Source organism: Phyllostomus discolor, chromosome 12 (assembly GCF_004126475.2).
Source record: "Phyllostomus discolor isolate MPI-MPIP mPhyDis1 chromosome 12, mPhyDis1.pri.v3, whole genome shotgun sequence".
In the NCBI taxonomy this organism is placed as follows: domain Eukaryota; kingdom Metazoa; phylum Chordata; class Mammalia; order Chiroptera; family Phyllostomidae; genus Phyllostomus; species Phyllostomus discolor.
In genome coordinates, this window is record NC_040914.2 from 30,126,189 (window position 1) to 30,144,851 (window position 18,663).

Genomic DNA, 18,663 nt, shown 5'->3' on the forward strand with positions numbered 1-18,663 from the left:
GGATGTTAGAATGTACTGGGATATGAACCTAAGCCACTGTCTTTGCTGGAACAAAGAAGATACACGTCACTACATACCTGACCATGAGGTTCCCCTTATCAGAAGCAGCTGAGGCATAGCCTCTGGCATCCTGCTAGAAGCCGGTTGAATCCTCACTGACCCCTCCCCTCTCCCTCCAGCTTTCTACAGAATCAGTCCTCCCAGATCAGATACCAGGACCTCCTGACTCACCCTCCACACGGCAGTCCGCTACGACCTTAAAAGCCCTTCTACCCTTTCCCTTGCGGCTGCCATCCGTTCAGACCCAGCCAGCCTGAACTCAGTGTCCTGGCTTGAATAAAACCCTTTAATTGGACTTTTCTGGCTCCGAGTCCTTTCTTAGCCACCTCAGCTACTTAACACCAACTCTGTGACCTTTAACAAGGGCCCTTCTTCCTGTGCCTCAGTGTCCTCATCACCACACTCCAGCGGGTTTTCTATCTCAGAAGGATCTAAAAGGCTTTCAAAACCCTGACACAGCCTGTGTCTCTCTTGGTTCTCTTCCATCCTGGGCTCCCAGGACCATCGGAAAGAAGGTGCGACCCCTCCGCCTCAGACTTTTTAGAGCAGATGTAAGGCCAAGGCCACGTGTGCGGGCCTTTTGGGATCAACGACACCTGCATGTGTTTAAAAGGCGGCACCAGGGCGGGTCACCCTTGCCAACCCCCTCACACTGTCAGCCACGAATACCTACGATCCCAGATGCAGGGGCCTGGGCTGCAGGCTGTGAGGGGCGCCCCACACCCGGACTGCAGGGTTCAGTGGGCTGAGGGCGGAGGACCCAGGGGATTTGCACTCACCTCAGCCGCGGGCCTCAGCGTGGTTGCTGCCATTGGATTCTGTGGCAGGAGAGGGGCAGGTGCAGTGGGCAAGGAGGCTGTTTCTGGGATTGGGGTTACTGTCCCAACAACCCTGATGCTGGACACCGGGGCAGCGTACTTGGCCTCACTCCTTCTGTGGGGAGCAGCACACTGGGGCCTTCTCCCTTCCGTCCTGTGACCACTACACCCCAACCAGGTAATAAGACAGAAAAGAGGAAATACTGGCCAGGAAACCCAGGGAAGTCCCGCCCTACAGTGTGGCCCCAGGGGAAATGCATTTTCTGAGTCTTTATTGACTCAGCTTTGTCATAGTCCACGCCTGCCTTCTGGGTAATGTAGGTTGTACACTCCAAGGTTGGGGTCCTGTATTTCCCGAGCTGTCTCCAGGTGAGGATTTGTGGGTTTACACCCCAAGAATACCAGAATACTAAATCCACTCCATAGCCACCAGGGTGGATATCATTTCTTGGGCAAGGAAGAGTCTGGTACGCCTGCTGGACCTTTGAGTCAGGCCGTGGGGCCCATCCCTCCCTCAGGCCGATTGTGGTTAGGGACATTGCCCGAGTCCCTAATGCTGTCTATCCTGCATCAGGAGGACCCACAATGCAAATTATTACACTATTAGTGTAATAAATAATACACTAATACTTAAGTGTATCTGTGCCTGATACAGCCAGAAGTCTTATCTGCCTGGATTGCAGTGTGACTGGATTCCTCACTGATTTGATCAGAAGCCTCCAAGATAAATTACAGCCTAGAAAGGAATTCAGCCCAGAAAGTGCATGTAAAGTTCGAGACCAACGAAGTGAATATGCTCATAAAATTAGTGACACTAATTAGTTTATTCCGAACTGCATTTTGTAGTTTATTAAATATGCAGTAACATTAGGTAAAATAATAGCAATATACATACCTTAACTTAAAAATATTTAATTGATTAAAAATGTACACGATTATCTGAAGCTTCGTTGAGTTGCATACAATCTTTTGCTTGTGGGGGGGTCTTGCCTTTCTGTTGATGAAAATACATATTCTCTGAAGCTCAATAAAGCACACTGCAAGAAATGGGTGTGTGCCCAAGGTAGCGAATCAGGGAAATAGACTAACATCCTAGTTTCCCATCACATATATGACAAAAGTGTCACAGGGATACAAGACAAACCTTTGAAAATGAAAAATAATATCAATACAAATGGGAGCCTACTTGTAATTTCAGTATCAATTAAGATAAATTGATTGTTAGGAAATTGGCAGAAGTAAATACTTACAAAGTTGTTGGTACTTTGTTAGGGTGAAAACAGTATTGTAATTATTGTAATGAAAGAGATGGTGAGTTACAGACATAGTTGTTGGTTTATAGGTGAGATTGTGGCAGGAAATGAAAACACCAATGAAAAAGCTTCTATGCTCTGCAGCTTCTTTGATAAGCAAAGGTGTTCTCTGTAACACCTGCAAAGTTTCACAGTGCCTTTTGTTTAAGTAGGAGCTGACCAGCAGTCATTACCAAGGTAACAGTTATCTCAAGGTCAAAACACTGACTTTCGCTTCTGCTTCTGTACGCTTGCTTTTTAGCAGTTGCCCCTCCTCCCTTTCTGCCTGTGTAGCTAGTATATAAAGAAAACTCCAGCTTGAGCTCATTTGCACAGGATTTGGGAATTTAATCCCTCTGAGCCCTTGCGAATAATAAAGGATCGTGCTTTGCCATCTCCCCGAGTGTGAATGATTTTCCGCAACAAGATGATGATTAGTATGGCATTGTCAATTCAATAAGATTAGGAATATATTCAAGAATTATACTTGGAGTAAATAAAGAAATATATATCTATAATGAAAGTTGACCTATATTTAGCTGAGAATTCTTTTACATTACATGAAATATTATAATGAACAGGAAAGTATGGGCTCTGGCCTGGTAGTTCTGGAACTGGAAAAGCCAGCATTCAGGCTGCCTGACACCCACTAGACCCAACAAGCAGACACAGGGAGTCAACCTGTACGGGCACCTTATTGAGATGGCCAGTGATCTCAGAAGATGCAGATTTGTACCCTAACAAACCGTCTTTCCTTTCCTTTCAAGCCAGCTTTTTTTATAAGGGGGAAAAACGTATATGTAAGGGATTTGGAATTCAGGAAGGAGGTTAATCAGATAAAAGCTGCAGTCTGGCAGTGTGACTACTATTCTTTCATCAGCTGACCAGTGATTTTCTTTATCTGTGTCCTGGGCGGTGTATGTCTCTCCCTAGAACACAATGGCTTAGATGCCGCCTTCATTGCTTTTGGACCACAAAGGCCAATTTCTTGTTGTCTCCTGGAGTCAAGCTGGGCTGTACCTGCAGTTCCTGAAACAATAGCTTTTTACATGCATTAACTACTAGGCTTATTAACTACTATCTTAAACTAAAATTTTCCAACTCTTGAGTCCCTCATCATTCCCTTCTGTTAGTTTTAAACTATCTCATTTCTGTGAGATCGGTTTCATATAGAAGTATTCATTTTGCTGTTGAGCATGTATTTTAGCATTAGACTGTATGGTAGGGAGTTTATGTGGATCTAACTGTAGATCCACATAAGGGGGCACATTGTATGCAGCAAGGAGCTATGACAAAGGACAAAACAGTTTTTAGCACTTTTGACAAAAGGTGCACACTCTCCAGCTGGGGCTACATCAGAGACTTTTAAGAATAACATTTCCCTATCCTTTAAAGTTACCACAGGTTTCCGATTACAAATATCAGAGTAGGTTATTTTCTTACTGATATGCTTAAATAAAGTATAGTATCCAAGGCTTCTCAGGGGAATACAAACACCTGTAAGACATGTAGTGAATGTTCGGTTCAATGTAAGCTCCTCCTGCAAGACAAAAGTCAGAAATATTTACAATATCTTTTGCTAAATATACCCAAATATTTTCATCTCATTTGAAAGGAATAAGTTGTCTATAACAGGTGGTCAAACAAGAAGTGATGAAAAGAACATAAGTCATTATTTTGGAAAGATGGCTTTCAGGTCTTCTTGAGATTCAGAGGTCCATTGTTCCTCCAGTGCTTTCTTTACTCTGGTGTGAAGGATCCAAGATTTTATTCCTACCAACTTCACCGAGGGATAAGGGGTATGTCCCAAGGTCCCGTGCACTTTTCTTCTAGTTGGCTCTCTGGAGATCCTGTCTGAAAGGTCTTGAGTAGCACCTTGTCTCCAGGCTCAAAGGAATGTAGTGAACCTCTAGGGGAGAGGTCACTAATTAAGGTCACTAATTAATAACCAAGGTCATTAATTACAGCTAAGGTCTGACTTAAATGTTGTACACATTTCTTTATCTTCACTTCTTGATCTATATACATATCTCCCACCCCAGTCATTACCTGAAATGGTCACCCATGCACAATTTCATAAGGACTCAACTGAATCCCATTTCGAGGAGCTACCCTTATCCTGAGCAGGGCAATAGCAAAACTTGATTCCAGTGGAGATGAGTTTCTTGACACAACTTGGCTACATTTTTCTTCAAGGTGTGATTCATCTTTTTTACCTTCCCAAAGCCTGAGCTCTCCATGCCCTGTGGAGCCTCCATTTGATTCCTAAAAACTTACTAACCTGTGTAATTTCTGAAATGAAAGCAGGTCCATTATCACTCTGGGTGCTGCCAGGGAGGCCAAAGCGAGGGAACATTCCCTTCAGTAAGGCTTTACTGCTTTGAGGATTTCTCCGTTCTAGTAGGATAGGCTTCCACCCATCCTGAAAAGGTGTCAACAAACACTAGCAAATATTTCCACCCTTGGACCCTTGGCATCTGGGTAAAGTCTATTTGCCAGTCCTCAGTTGGGCCCTGTCCTTGGTATTGCTTCCCTTCTTTCTTTTGATGGGGATCTGTCTTTGGGTTGTTCTTTTGGTACACAACATATCAAGCAATTACTTTTCACATGGCTTTAGAAATTCCAGGACCTGTGAGGCATGGTTTGATATAGGTGGTTAATGCACCTCTTCCAGAGTGTGTGGTCCCATGCAAATGCTTCATGGCTGGCTCTACTAAATGTTCAGGAAGCAGTGTGACTCCTTTCTTATTCTTTCTCCATCCATTATCAGTTACTTCTTGATCAAACCTCAGCTCTCAGCTTTCTCTAAGTCTGCAGTGAAATATTCAGGGTCAAATTGTGACAAGTCTAGAACAGGTACCACAGGCATTTAAACACTCCTTTACCAGCCTTTTCCACTGCTCAAACAGCCAGATTTTTTTGTCTCTAGCCACTTCAGTGTCCTCTATCTGATGCCCCGTGCAGTACATAACCGCCACCTGTAAACATACCTGAACAGCATCTAATAATTTTGAAATTTCTGCTGCACGCTGAATTGCCTTTTTATTGGAGGTTAATGATTCTTTTTCCTTTCATATGGAACCACGTGATTGCAAAATTAGGAGAGCTTACCTTGAGTTGGTACATACATTCACTCTCTTTCGTGCGACAATTCCAGTGCACTTGTCAATGCAATCAGTTCAGCTTTCTGACCAGAGGTGGAAGCCAAGCCTTGGCCTCCACTACTCCTTCAAGAGTCACAACTGCATACCCAGCCTTTCTGTTTCTTTTGTCCATATAATTGCTTCTGTCTGCATAGAGAGTCCAATCTGCCTCTTCTAGAGGATGGTCCCGTAAATCAATTCTGCTAGAACTAACTTCATCTGTTATCTCAGCACGATCATGTATTAGTGCAGCTGACTCAGGCTCCAGGAGAAGAAAGGCAGGATTTAATTTACTTACAGTTTTGAAGGAGACATTGGGATTGTCCAGAAGAGTGGCTTGGTATCTGTCCATTCTTCCAACAGTGAGCCACAAATTTCCTTTTTGCTCCAGCAGGCTCAACACTTGGTGGGGTGCATGAATGGTGATAGGCTGTCCAAAGGAAAATTTTCAGCTTTCGATAAGAGTTCACAGGTGGCTGTCACAGCTCTCAAGCAGTCTGGCCACCCCTGGACAGTGTAATCTACTTTCCTTGACAACCATGCGATGGGTTGCAATATGTAATACGCATTTGGGTGAGGAATCCTAGGGCAATTCCCTGCCTTTCTTGACCACGTAACTGAGAGGGCTTTAGTAGGTTTGGAAGCCCCAAGCCTGTAGAAACCAGGTACAGCTTCAGGGACTCAAAAAGCCTGAGTGCACTCCTTCATCTGTTCTAAAGGGATACTCTGGTCTTTGCAGAGTTTTTCCAGTTTAATAAATCTGATGTAGAGAACGGAGTATGTGCCTAATAACATCCAGCAGGCTGGCTCTGCAGCCCTACTTCCACTGGAAGTTTTCACACAGGGTATTGCCCTGCCCTAGTAGAGGCTTTTCCTCCACCCAGTCTGGTTCCCCGATGAGTTCCAGATGACGAAAGCAGCTAAGGATCACTTTCCTGGTTCCCTCAGCCAAGGAAGGAGGATCTCCAGGACTGGAGGAACCATGGAAACACTGACCTTGCTCACAAGAGCCATATTATCTAGATCTTCCAAGGCTCTCTCCTCTGAGTTTCTGCTATCTTTCACAGGCAAATTCCCTTTTCTCTGGACCATTAATCCATTTCCTTTTAATCCTGCATCCTCATTATGTAAACTCATGAAAGTTTCTAGGTCAGGCATTTTGTCCCACTTCTCTGATCTTTGACAAAACAACTCTAGTTACAGTAATATACAGTAATCTAGTATAATACAGTAATTTAAAGACTCACTCAGTCCTGGCTGGTGTGGTTCAGTGGATTGAACGCTGCCCTGCAAATCAAAGGGTCGCTGCTTTGACTACCAGAGCACAGGCCTGGGCAACCAGAAGGGTTCACAGTAGCGGGCACACAAGAGGCAACCACACGTGGATATTTCTCTCCCTCTCTTTCTCCATCCCTTCCCCTCTGTCTAAAACTAAATAAATAAATAATCTTTAAAAAATAAAATAAAATGCTATATATATATATATAAAAAAAGGCCTGGGGGAGCAGCGTTGCCTGTGGCGATCCTCAGAGGCCCACCGGATTTGTTGGCTACCGGCCCTGCTGCTGGGCACTGGGTTAAAAACGACAACTAATGAAACTCCAACCATGAAAGATCCAAGTTACAGCAGTACTAGCCCGAGCCTCTTCGATGAAGATGTGATTATTAATGGTCATTCTCATGAAGATGAAAGTCCATTTGCAGAGTACATGTGGATGGGAAATGAAGAGGAATTTAACAGACAACAGCAATCTGAATCCAAATGCAAAGGAGTTTGTTCCTGGGTGAAGTACTAAAATATTTGAGTAGATGGGGCCCTCTTTTGGTGGATGTAGTACAATTTCCACACCGTGGAGGCAGTGTTAGAAGACTTCATTGTAAAAGCTCTCTTGTCAGCGTGTTACACTTAGGCAATGCCAAAATTTTGTTAGTCTTGCATGCTTAATAAAAGTGCTAAGACTATTTATTACATAAAAAAGCTGTCAAACATTTACTGAAAAGCAGAATTGGCCCCATGGCTTGATGTGACGACAGCAAGGAAAGAAGCACCTGTCAAGCTGTGACAAAGCACCAGATTAAATGACCTTTAACTTAGTGAACTGTCTTTTTTTGAGACTAAATTGGTCCCTTAGGATTAACTAACACTTGTTATTGTCTAAGCTTTTTTTAAGTGAGTAAATTTAAATTAAGTTCTAGTTGCTAAGCGAATTTCTCAGCTCAGACTCAAATTTGTATTTGTCCCAATCAAAAAGAATCTTCTGAGGAAGGTTGTTAATTTGAAATAATTCATTGTAGACACATCTATCTTTGGTTACTGAGGTAGTGATCAGATTAGAACTAGTATTGGCTTTGGTGGTATGTTATCATGTCAGAAATATAGCTGAAGAAGTATGTAATTTGAGAGCTGCATCTCCTGCAATTCTCACTGTAGCTATACCTTTGTAAAGTCTAACATTTGACCAACCTTAATCCACTTGAACAAAGAAATTGGGACGTATGATTTGAGCGGTGCTTTTCCTTGCTTTGTTAACCATCACTACAATAGTCTGCAGCATTTTTCTTTTAACTAAACTAGAACAGTTTTGGCTTCTTAAACTTCATATCTGGGTAGGTTAAGCTGCCATACGTGTTCAGTGTGAATAGTGTTTAAGTTGAAAATATTGTAAAAAAATTATATTTTTTCAAAAAAATTGTTTTTGAAAAAAGATTTTATTTTACTTATTTTTAGAGAGGGAAGGGAGGGAGAGGGGGGAGAGAGAGAGAGAGAGAGAGAGAGCGAGAGAGAGAGAAAGAGAGAGAAACATCAATGTGCAGTTGCTGGGGGTTATGGCCTGCAACCCAGGCATGTACCCTGGCTGGGAATCGAACCTGGGACACTTTGGTTCCCAGCTCGCGCTCAATCCACTGAGCTACGCCAGCCAGGGCTTAAAAATGTTTTTAAAAATAAATAGTAGAACTAAAAAAAAAAAAATACCTATTCAGTGGCCAGTGCTGCCCTGAGTCTAAATTATATAATACATAACCCCAACAGTATTATAATAAAAACCACTTTCTTTTTAGTCATACATTTATAAGCATAGGTTGACCAATTAGCTAAAACTTGACCCAAAGGGCTGTTTTCTGGAACCAAGTTTTTTCCCCCCATTCTATGGGAGAGCTGTATAATGTCACTAAAATCAGAAGGTACCTTAATTAAACCAGAAGGCATCTTTTTACCAGACAGAGCTCTGTATACCAGAATGCATCTTAATTACTGAGGATCTAAATAGTGACCCAGAATTGTAAACTGAACCAGAAAGTGTAGTGATTCAATCAAATGAGAAAATGACAAGAACTGCTGAGAGTCAGAGGAGAGTCCCCACGTGAAATCACTTGGCAGGTGCTAGTGATATGCACCCTGGGGGCCTCCAGTCTAGGCAGGCAACAGGACTCCCCATCAAATACAGAAAGTCCGAAAGTCTGTCCAAGAGGAGTCCCCAAAATATGAAGCCAGAAAAGCCAGTGTTTGGGCTTCCTGTCACCTACAGCACACAGAAGCAGGGACAGGGATTGAACCTCTAAGAGCTCTTTATTCAGAAGGCCAGTGATCTGAGAAGATGGTATATTCACACCATAACAGAAAGTCTTTGCTTTCCTTTCAAGCAAGCTTTTTTTATAAGGGGGCAAAATGTAGGTAAGGGACTTGGAATTCAAGGGGAAAAAAGTGTAGGTAAGGGATTTGGAATTCAGAAAAGAGGTTAATCAGATAAAAGCTGCAGTCTGGCAGTGTCCCTAACATTCTTTCATCAGCCGACCAGTGATTTTCTTTATCTGTGTCCTGGGCGGTGTATGTCTCTCCCTAGAACACAATGGCTTGGATGCCGCCTTCATTGCTTCTGGACCACAGAGGCCAATTTCTTGTTGTCTCCTGGAGTCAAGCTGGGCTGTACCTGCAGTTCCTGAAACAATAGCTTTTTACATGCATTAACTACTAGGTTTATTACTATTAACTTAAACTAAAATTTTCCAACTCTTGAGGCCTCCATCAGTTCAGTTGGTTACAGGGTAGACCCTAACACCAAGGTTTTGGGTTTCATCCCCAGTGAGGACACATATAAGAATTAACCAATGAATGCATACATAAGTAGAACAACAAATGAATGTTTCCCTCTCCCTTTCCCTCTTTCTTAAATTAAATTTTTTAAAAATTATAGGTATACATACATGCTATAAAAATTTTTAAATCAATAGAAATTCTGTAAGAGGTCTTTTCCTATTTAAAAATTTAACATGCCTTTTTTCCTGTTTCTCATTGCACTTGATGTCGAGGTCTCTGTCTCAAATCATTTTTCAAATCTGGACTGGCTGGTCACTGTAGGTTTTGAAACATTCCAAAGTTTATCACACCCTCGATCCAAGACATCATTCCCTCAGGTTACATGGAGTCTCTTTCAAAATTGTTTACATTACATTCCTAATTTTTTACATTCCAGATATGTCCTAGCAGCCATTTAACTAAGGTGATCTCAGCTAACAAAGGTTACAGACTAAATGGATGCCACATGTCAAGACACATTTATATGCTATGAAGAGGATAAAACTGTATCCAGGTAGTGGACACAGTGGACACAGGAAGATGGCCTACCAACAAATTTAGATGAAATTTCCACACCGGAATCTCAACCCACACAATGAGCCAAAAAACTAATAATAGTTGAACCTGCAGATGCTGCCCCAAAGCACCAAGGATAAAGGAGTGAATGCACACACCCATGGAAAAAATTCCAGAGACAAGTTATTTTTCTTCATAGACCTTATAACTTCTTTTTATATTTTATATTTTATTGATTACGCTGTTACAGTAATACTAATTTTTCCTCTTTTGCCCCTCTCTACCCAGCACCCACACCTCCCTCAGGCAGTCCCCCAACCATTGTTCATGTCCATGGGTCATGCATATAAGCTCTTTGGCAACTTCATTTCCTATACTGTACTTTACATCCCCATGGCTATTCTGTCACAACCTATGTGTACTTCTTAATCTCCTCACCTCTTCAGCCATTCCCCCTCACCCCACCTTCAACACGGCCACCATTAAAACACTCTCCTTATCCATGACTCAGAGTCTATTCTTCTTGTTGCTTAGTTTGTTTTTTAGATTCAATTGTTGATAGATTGTCTTTTTTTTACATTTATTGTTCATATTTTCTTTTTCCTAAATAAGTCCCTTTAACATTTCACATAATAATGGTTTGGTGATTAGGAGCTCCTTTACATTTTTCTTGTCTGGGAAGTCCTTTATCTCTCCTTCTTGGATTCCAAATGGTATCTTTGCTGGGTAGAGCAATCTAGGCCCCCGAGTCTCATGACTATCAATATTTCTTGCCAAGCCCTTCTAGCCTGAAAAGTTTCTTTTGAAAAATCAGCTGATAGTCTTATGGAAATTCTCCTGTAGGTAACTAATTTCTTTTCTTATAATAATTAAGAATTTTATTTTGTCCTTTTTTAAAGATTTTATTTATTTATTTTTAGAGAGGTAAGGGAGGGAGATAGAGAGAGAAAGAGAGAGAGAAACATCAGTATATGGTTGCTGGGGGTCATGGCCTGCAACCCAGGCATGTACCCTGACTGGGAATCGAACCTGCAACACTTTGGTTCACAGACCGTGCTCAATCCACTGAGCAATGCCAGCCAGGGCTCTAATTTCTTTTCTTATGCTGCTTTTAAGACTCTCTCTTTATCTTTCACCTTAGGCATTTTATTTTTTTCTTCTTGACCTTAACATTCCTCTTTTGTGAAGTGATCTGCATTCTTTACTATGGATTATGGAATATAATAGAAACGGAATGATATAATATATTATTGTCTGCATCTTAAACTTCCATTTTCATCCCCCCCTTTCTTGAAAGATTTTATTTATTTAAGAGAGAGTAAGGGAAGGAGAAAGAGAGGGAAAGAAAAATGATGTGCAAGAGATACAGTGATAGGTTGCCTCTCACTGCCCCAAACTGGGGACCTGGCCCACAACCCAGGAATGTATCCTGACTGGGAATCAAACTCACAACCTTCCAGTTCACAGGCTGGCACTCAATCCACTAAGCCATAGCAGGCAGAGCTAACCTTTGGCGTTTTAATACTGATGTATCTTGGAGTGGGCCTCTTTGCACCTTATCTTGTTTGGGACTCTCTGTGCTTCTTGGACTTGCATATCTATTTACTTCACAAAATTAGACAAGTTATCTATCACTATTTTTTAAAATAGATTTTCCAACTACTTGTTCTTTCCCTTTTCCTTCTAGCACCCCTATGATGTGAATGTTGGATCTCTTGAAATTGTCTCATAGGCTGCTTATAACTATCCTGTTTCTTGGATTCTGTTTTCTTTTCTTTTTTTTTTTTTTTAAAGATTTTATTTACTTATTTTTAGAGAGGGAAGGGAGGGAGAAAGAGAGAGAGAAACATCAATGTGTGGTTGCTGGGGGTCATGGCCTGCAACACAGGCATGTACCCTGACTGGGAATCGAACCTGTGACACTTTGGTTCACAGCCCACACTCAATCCACTGAGCTACACCAGCCAGGGCTTGGATTCTGTTTTCTTCTGGTTGTTCTGATTGGTTGTTGTTTCTGTTCCATATCATTGATTTGATTCTCAGCTTTATCAACACAATTGTTGTCTCTATGCAAAATTGTTCTCTATTTCAATTACTGTATCTTTCACTTCTGACTGGATCCCTTTTATACTGTGGAAGTCCTCACTAACTTTCTAGACCATCCAAATAAATGGGAGTATTGAAATCTGCACATGATTGATTGCTAATCTCCATTTCATTTTGCTGTTTGAGTTTTGATCTGTCTTTCTTTTGGGTCATGTTACTTTGTCTACTCATTTTGGCAGCCTCCCTGTGTTTATTTCTATGTATTAGGTAGAGCTGTTTTGACTCCGTGTCTTGGTAATGTGGCCCAATGTAGTAGGAGTCCTCTAGGGTCTCGTGGCACAATTTCCCCTATCACCCAGGCTGGGATCTCAGGTGTGCCCTTCATATAGGCTGAGTACACTGTCCTCTTGTAGTTGGGCCTTGGTTGCTATTGGGAGATCAATGGGAGGGATTTACCCAGGCCAGTCAGAAGCAAAGATTGCCTGTGAATACTGACCACCAACTTCTGCTGTCCGTGGCAGATCAACTATGCAGCAGCAAGGTGGTGGTGCTGATGTGGTCTGTAGGTGTCCAATGGGTGCTCTGTCCCTGTGATTTACCAGGTGGTTGAGGCCATGGTCAGTTCCCACCTGAGTTTTGCCCTCAGCCTACTTGCCTGACCTATAAAACATTTTGAGATGGCTGCTATTTGTGTTGGGCTTGGAGATTCCCAGACAAAGCCATGCTATGAATCTAGGCAGGCTGCTGCTCATGCTAGTCCTGGGGCTCACTGAAACCACCTGTTATTTTTTACAATTTAGGAATTTGTGAGGAATGAGACAAGACCAGACCTTCATATGGAAAAGCTGCTTGGATGGGCCCATAAATTGAGTGGGGCAGTGTCTCTAAGGCAGCTCAAGCACTGTCAGTCAGGTGGATGGAATCTCAGGTATGTCACCATTTCCTGGCTCTGGATTACAGGAGGAGGGTTTAGAAAAGGGATAATGGCGCCTGCTTGCCTTGAGGCGAGACACCAGTTTTTCCCTGTATACCAATGGTGCCTTTCAAGTTGCTAAGCTAGTGCTGGAGTTCAGAGGGAATGAGTCAGAGTGTGAGTCTGTTGGGGGGGGGACTTTAAGAGAAACTGCTTGGAACTCCAGAGTTTCTTGCAGCGGTGAAGTCACTTGTTTTTGCAGATAGATGTTACACAGACAGAGGGTAAGATGAACTTATCCTCCTGCCACTGGAACCCTGGGCTGGGGTCCTTCCTGGGCTGGGGCTGGACTCCTCATTCCCCAGATATCCCTCCCAAATTTTTATCTACCACACATGGGAGAGGGACAAGACTATTCTTTATCTGTGCCCCTCCTATCAGTCTGGATGGATGTGGTTTCTTTAATTCCCTGGTTCTCAAAATTCCATTCAATTCAGTATCTGATGGTCTGAGTGCAGTTTGTTCTATATTTTAGTTGTAATTTTGATATGGTTGTGCAAAGAGGGAAGCTATGGCTGCCTCTGCTGCCACTTTGACCAGAAGCCCAGAGACAATTTAGAGTGAGGCCAAAAGGGACCAAGCATAACAGAAACTATGAGACTCTGAAATTCTTAGGGGCTGGGAAGAAAAACAGAAATGAACCCTCCATAGTTAATGAAGTTGCTCTACTTGGAAGTATCAGAGCCACAGGACATCGAGTGATATGTGGCCCTAGAATATTATAAGGCCTTTGAGGTCATCCTCAGAAAAGAGACAAACCCCTGTGGAGCTTCAAGAGTATCTTCCACACACTCAACTCAACAGATGACCCTGTCATCTGATAGCTGGTGAACATCTAGAGCAATACGTTTGCCATCAATGGCAATCTGGCCGCAAAAATTAGCTGCATGCACTCTGTGTATTCTGGGGACATTGCCATCCAGAAGCAGGTCTCATCTCTTCTTTGACAAAAGGCACAATTATGACATGGGCCTCCTGACACTGAGTGGGAGGACAATGAGCCCTAGTAGATCAAGGCAATTTCTTCAACTTGCCCTGTGACCTGGCCATGGAGTCAAACTACATCAGCCAAAGCTTCCCTGAAACCTCAATGAGCCTCTGGAACAGGTGACATAATTAGTAAATGATTATTGAAGAAATGAAACATGATGTCATGGCTTTTCCTCACTCTTCTGTATTTCTCAGTTTATACCTTCCTATATGTTTCTCACCTCACTGTTTTTCTTCAAATTCTTAGGAATGAAAATTACCCATACATTGTAGAAAGATAATATTTAGGGTGGCCACATTTCCAGCAGACCAATAACTCAAGTTAATTCTGTCATTCCTAGAACTAAGTTCCCTTAATTTAAAACTCATTGGGCCTCATCTGTCCTCTGGCTGCATAGAGCATTTTCTCACATTGCTCCTTAAGTAATGAGCATTGTATATCCATTCATCAACATTAATAATGTTCCATAGTTTGCTCACTCCATAACTGTTTTTATAAATTTAATTTCAATTTTTAAAGAATTTTATTTATTTATTTATTTTCAAACTGTATCCAGCTTTATTAAAGATACTTTTCATAAACAATCATGGTATTTCAGGCAGGACATGGGCAGACAACCGTTAACAGTATACAACAACTTTCAAACTCCCTTCTTCAATGGACTACCAAAATCAGAAAGCCACTATAAAACCCAATGAAGTCTTCATTTGATGCTCTGAACAGGGAAAGTTTAGAGTGAGGGTTGACATTTCACATTAGGCATGTTGTCTAACAACTTTTCACAAGCCGACCCTGACTTTCAGGAAATGAAATGAAAATGGCAGAATTATCAACCTGTAGATCCACAATCTAAAAAGGGAACTGCTGCTCTTTTGAGGGATGCCATCTCAATGGTGACAACCAGAAAGTCCAGATTGCCCAACATACCGGTAACCAATTTTTTGGGGGGAGGGGGTCAGGTCCCAACAGGTCTCTGGGCTTTAGGGAGTCAAGTCTATGCTTAAAGTGGAGAGGGAGAAAAGGACATAAAAATGAATTTTAGTTTTCCCACACCACAAGGTGTCTGTGCCAAGGTGGCTAATGTGTCAACATCAAGGGATCCCTCCTCCCTGGAACCAAGAGGAAGTCTCTCAAAACTAGAAGGAAAAGGTGGGTTTTTTTCCTATGACAGTCCAGCTTTGGAGACACTCTATTAGTACTATATGTCCTTCCCCCAAAAAACAACAATGAAGTGTTCTGTGTGCTAACAACATAGCTTAAAAAAAAAAGTAAAACAAAATTCTGCATTTTTATAAAACTTGATAAAAAATAGTATTTCAAACTGTACAGTCACCAGAAATACACAGTTATCAAAAATGCACACACTTCACTTGGCATCTCCAGCACCTTCAGCTTTCTGTGCCTGGTCTGTTTTGGCATCTCCATTCTCTGCAGGGTCATTCCCATCCTTGCCAGCATCAGCTTTCCCCTTCTTCCCTTTGGGTACCTTCTCTCCCTTCTTTGCAGGGGCCTTTTTAGGCTTGGGCTCTGGCTTTGGAGGAGTAGGTTTAGCCGATAACCTGGCGGATCTTCTCTGTGGTTTGTCCTTCACCTTGGCTTTATCTCCTTTAGCATCCCCTTCAGCCTTTCTCTTGGGCATGATGGCAAGGGTGGCAGGGCATTAGGGCTGGACTTGGGGATGCAGTAGCATGTGGGCTTTGGCCGGTCCAGGGGTCATTCTCGCCTCCTCTTCCGAATTATATTTATTTTTAAAAAATTTTTAAGATTTTATTTATTTTTTAGAGAGGGGAAGGGAGAGAGAAAGAGAGGGAGAGAATCATCAATGTGTTTGCCTCTCACACACCCCCTACTGGGTGCCTGGCCCACAACCCAGGCATGTGCCCCCAAAAGGGAATCTAACCGGCGCCCTTTTGATATACAGGCCAGCACTCAACCACTGAGGCACCACCCAAAACTATTTTATTTATTTTTAGAGAGAGAGAGGAAGGGAAGGAGAGAGAGAGACAGACATCAATGTGTGGTTGCCTCATAAGTGCCCCCTACTGTATTGGCCCACAAGACAGGCCTGTGCCCTGACTGGGAATCCAACAAGCAACCTTTTGGTTTGCAGTCTAGCACTCAATCTACTGAGCCACACCATTCTGGGATCCATAACTCTTTAACAGAAATAATCTCTAGTCCCCACACAGAAAATGTTACTACATTGACAAGTAAAATGATGACCATTTCCCTGCAAGGTAGAGAACTACAACAATCCTAAACATCTTTCTCATATTCACATGCCCACTTCCTAAACCTTCATGGATGGCAATATAAAAGCCATTTGGTACAAAATGTAAATTTTGTACATAATCACTATTTCCAAGTACATGTTAATATTCACAGAAGTTAAAAATACACCTTGTCTCAGAAAATTCAGTGAGAAATTTCATGTGCAAACACAATTCTTTTTGGCCCTGGCCAGTGTGGCTCAGTGGATTGAGTGCCAGTAGGCAAAACGAAAGGTCATTGTTTGATTCTCAGTGAGAGAATATGGCCAGGTTGCAGGCCAGGTCCCCAGTTGTAAGAGGGCAAGAAGCAATTGATTGATGTTTATCACACATGAATGTTTCTCTGCCCATCTCTCTGCCTTCCTTCCCCTCTCTCTAAAAAGTAAATAAAATTTTAAATAATTGTTTTCAGCAGTTAGAAAACAAATACTGACCCTTCCTGCTGGTGGACACTGCTGAGTAGCATCACTAAATTCTCCCTCCTGCAGTCTTCAAATCTAAGTCAGTGTCTCCCTAACAGCCCAACAGCTGAAGAAGCACTTTATTGGAGGTTTGAGATTTGAAACATGTGATGGACTGAGGAACCACGCTGAGCAATGGCAAACACTCACAGACTGTGTGATGATGAGAGATCCAAACACCAAGTGCTACAGAAGCTTGGAATTTGTCACACATGCTACCGTGGAGGTGGATGCAGCCATGAACACATGGCCATATGAGGCGGGAGGAAGAGTTGTGGAACCAAAGAGCCTTTCTCAAGGGAAAGTTCCCTAGCCTTGCTTAGCTGTTGCTCAGTGGGTTGAGCTCTGGCATGGGAGTCCAAATGGTGCTGGTTTGATTCCTGTCAGGACACGTCTGATTGTGGGCCAAGTCCCCAGCTGGGGGCATGTGAGAGGCAACAGATGCATGTTTTCTCCCCCTTTCTCCCTAACTTATGCTCTCATTAAAAATAAATAAGTGAAACCTTTTTAAAAAATGATTTTCACAGACCTGGTGCCCCCTTAACTGTGAAGTCTTTAGTCAATGATATTAAAGAAGACATTGAAAAAATCATCTAGCAGATTACTTTTGAACAATATGAAAATTTGAAGTGATTGAAGTCATAACTGACAGTGGCAGTGACAAAACTAGTCTTTGCTTTTGAAACCTTTGATGACCATGCCAGTGTAGACAAGGTTGACATTTAGAAGTCCCATATTGTGAATTGTCACAACTGTGAACTGATACAAGTCCTATCTAAGCAAGAGATGTCTAGTGCTTTCTCCAGCCCTAGATGGAGAAGTGCGTCTGGAACCTTCAGAGGTGGTCATGTGGGTAGTTTTGGTACAAATGACGACATTGGTCATGAAGGAAACTTTAGTGGTCAAGGTAGCTTCAGTGGCTGCTGTGGTGGCAGTGGTGAATATGGTGCCAGTGGGGATGGCTATAATGGATTTGGTGATGATGGAAGGGAGTTTGGAGGTGGTAGAAGGTACAATGATTTTTGGCAATTACAACAAACAGTCTTCAGATTTTGGCCCATGAAAGGAGGAACTTTCGGAGGCAAAAACTCTTGCTCCTCTGCTGATGGAGGCCAACATTTGACCAATCCAGGAATCCAAGGAGGCTGTGGTGGCTCCAGTAGCAGCAGGGAAGGCGATGGCACAGGTTGTAAGAACTGCCTAGAAACAAAGCTTAGCAGGACAGGAGCCAGGGAAGCTACAGGTTACAACAGATCTGTGAACTCAGGCAAGTACCGTGGTGGCAGTCAGGCTGCTACAAAGGAGATGTGCTGCGGTCCAGCCGCAGCTGGGTCCAGGGGTTCCTGAAAGGTGGGTAAGGTGTCAGCAATGGGAGACGGACGACAACACGCCTCAAAGGATGGTGATGCTCTGTTCCGTTTATTGCAAGTACAAGCAGGTTTTTTTCTTTCATTTTTAGCAGTGATTAACATTTGCGGTTAGGTGAACCAGAAAAAAATCAATACAAAGTTACCCAGGAAAAGCATGAAAATTCCCATATATTCAGTTATATTAAACAAAGATTATTTTCACCAGGAGAGCCATAAATCAGACAATTCGAAATAGCTGTATGTATAGAGTTTGAATGTCTTATTATTTATTAAAGTTCTCAGAATTTGTCATCTGACTCCCTGGTAACTGTTTCTACATGCTTAGTTTGTAATAGCTAACCAGCTTTTATTTCTTTACCTGTCTAATTCTATTTGATATATATTCCTATTCAAGGTAAAGGCGGGGCTGTTACTCCAACAACTTTTAGACATTCAGAGGCTATTTTATTAGAGGGGATTTTGTTCTCTGGTCAAGAAATTATTTTATACTTCATTGGAATTATGCAAATCAATAAACCTGAGATACAGGTGTCTAACAATCCTACCACCTTTTAATCACCAAAACAAACATGTAAGGAGAGGTAAACAGGAAATCCAGCTACAGTAAACCTTTTTTGTTCCTTAGTTAATAAACACCAGGGAGGTCTG

The 18,663-nt window shown here is 42.3% G+C and overlaps 3 protein-coding genes and 1 pseudogene across 5 annotated transcripts in view; 1 reads left to right on the plus strand and 3 right to left on the minus strand.

Annotated features, from left to right (window-relative positions):
• Positions 1 to 864, minus strand: part of LOC114511040 (zinc finger protein 883-like) — a 174,926-nt gene extending 174,062 nt beyond the window's left edge. The window contains exon 1 of the mRNA XM_036013415.1: positions 840 to 864. The gene's annotated coding sequence lies outside the window, so the exon portion shown is untranslated. The remainder of the gene's footprint in view (positions 1 to 839) is intronic.
• Positions 1 to 18,663, minus strand: part of LOC114511072 (zinc finger protein 530-like) — a 568,693-nt gene that overhangs the window by 470,372 nt on the left and 79,658 nt on the right. The window lies entirely within an intron of this gene.
• Positions 14,551 to 15,618, minus strand: LOC114511375 (non-histone chromosomal protein HMG-17-like). Its single transcript, XM_036013503.1, has one exon. It carries the CDS (start codon positions 15,551 to 15,553, stop codon positions 15,281 to 15,283), a length of 273 nt encoding a protein of 90 aa, XP_035869396.1. The 5' UTR covers positions 15,554 to 15,618; the 3' UTR covers positions 14,551 to 15,280.
• Positions 17,165 to 17,992, plus strand: LOC114510817 (annotated as a pseudogene).

Excerpts from the sequence above, each read along its gene's own strand:
- LOC114511375 (XM_036013503.1), bottom strand. The coding sequence starts at position 15,553 with ATGCCCAAGAGAAAGGCTGAAGGGGATGCTAAAGGAGATAAAGCCAAG.